Source organism: Eurypyga helias, unplaced genomic scaffold (genome assembly GCF_000690775.1).
Source record: "Eurypyga helias isolate BGI_N326 unplaced genomic scaffold, ASM69077v1 scaffold36216, whole genome shotgun sequence".
Classification (NCBI taxonomy): Eukaryota; Metazoa; Chordata; class Aves; order Eurypygiformes; family Eurypygidae; genus Eurypyga; species Eurypyga helias.
Window position 1 is genome coordinate 1 of NW_010256597.1, and position 916 is coordinate 916.

The window sequence follows — 916 nt, forward strand, 5'->3', positions numbered from 1 at the left end:
ATGCCACCCAGGGGTCACTGCTCCTGCGTGCCAGCTGCCAGGACACCGGAGACATGGCCCCAGCCGAGCCCAGGTACTGCGGACCCCACAGCCCCTGGTGGCACCCCCCTGGGCAAGGGTGCAGAGGTGGGCACCCCGCACTGGCACCCCAGCCCTTGGCACGTCCCAGCCAGAGCAGAAAGGAGGGAGGCAGCGCCTGAGAATGGAGATTTAATGGCCCGAGATGCCCTCCTGGCTGTCAGGGAGAGCCATACCAGGACCTGAGGGATGCTATCCATGGGACAGGGACAGCACAGGGCCACGGGGCGGCTGTGGGGCGGGGGCAAGGGCTGCGGCCCCCACTGTGCTGGCCCTAGCAGGCAGAGCAGCGGTCGCCCTTCTCCTGCAGCCCCGGGTTGCGGCGCAGCATGTCCTTGATGGAGCCGTCCTGCTCCGTCAGCAGCTGGTTGATCTCATTCTGCTTGTACTCGGAGGAGAGCTTGTGCCCGTAGAAGGAGCCCTTCCCCGACGGGGGGTTGGAGTTGTGCTGGCCTCGGCGGGCACAGGCCCGCACCACCAGGTAGACCAGCTCCGCCATGTTGAGGATGATGCAGATGCTGGAGGTGACCAGCATGAAGACGGTGAAGATGGTCTTCTCGGTGGGTCGGGAGATGAAGCAGTCGACGGTGTTGGGGCAGGGGTAAGCCTCGCACTTGACCAGCCGCATCATCTGGTAGCCCGGGTAGAGCATGTAGAAGATGTACATGAACACGGCCTCAAAGAGCAGCCTGAAGACCACGCTGCAGACGTACGTCCACCACAGCGAACCCGAGATGCGCATCTTGTGCTTCTTCACCTCCTCCATGTGCTTGGGGTCCGCGTGCCCCGTCAGCACCAGCAGCTTCTTCTCCTGGTGCTGCTGGTAGGCCACGGGGCC

At 64.4% G+C, this 916-nt stretch overlaps 1 protein-coding gene across 1 annotated transcript in view; it reads right to left on the reverse strand.

Moving 5' to 3' along the window:
* Positions 1 to 352: 352 nt before the first annotated feature.
* Positions 353 to 916, reverse strand: part of GJB1 (gap junction protein, beta 1, 32kDa) — an 812-nt gene continuing 248 nt past the window's right edge. Inside the window, exon 2 of the mRNA XM_010153715.1 lies at positions 353 to 916. Within this exon, the coding sequence (XP_010152017.1) occupies positions 353 to 916 (564 nt within the window).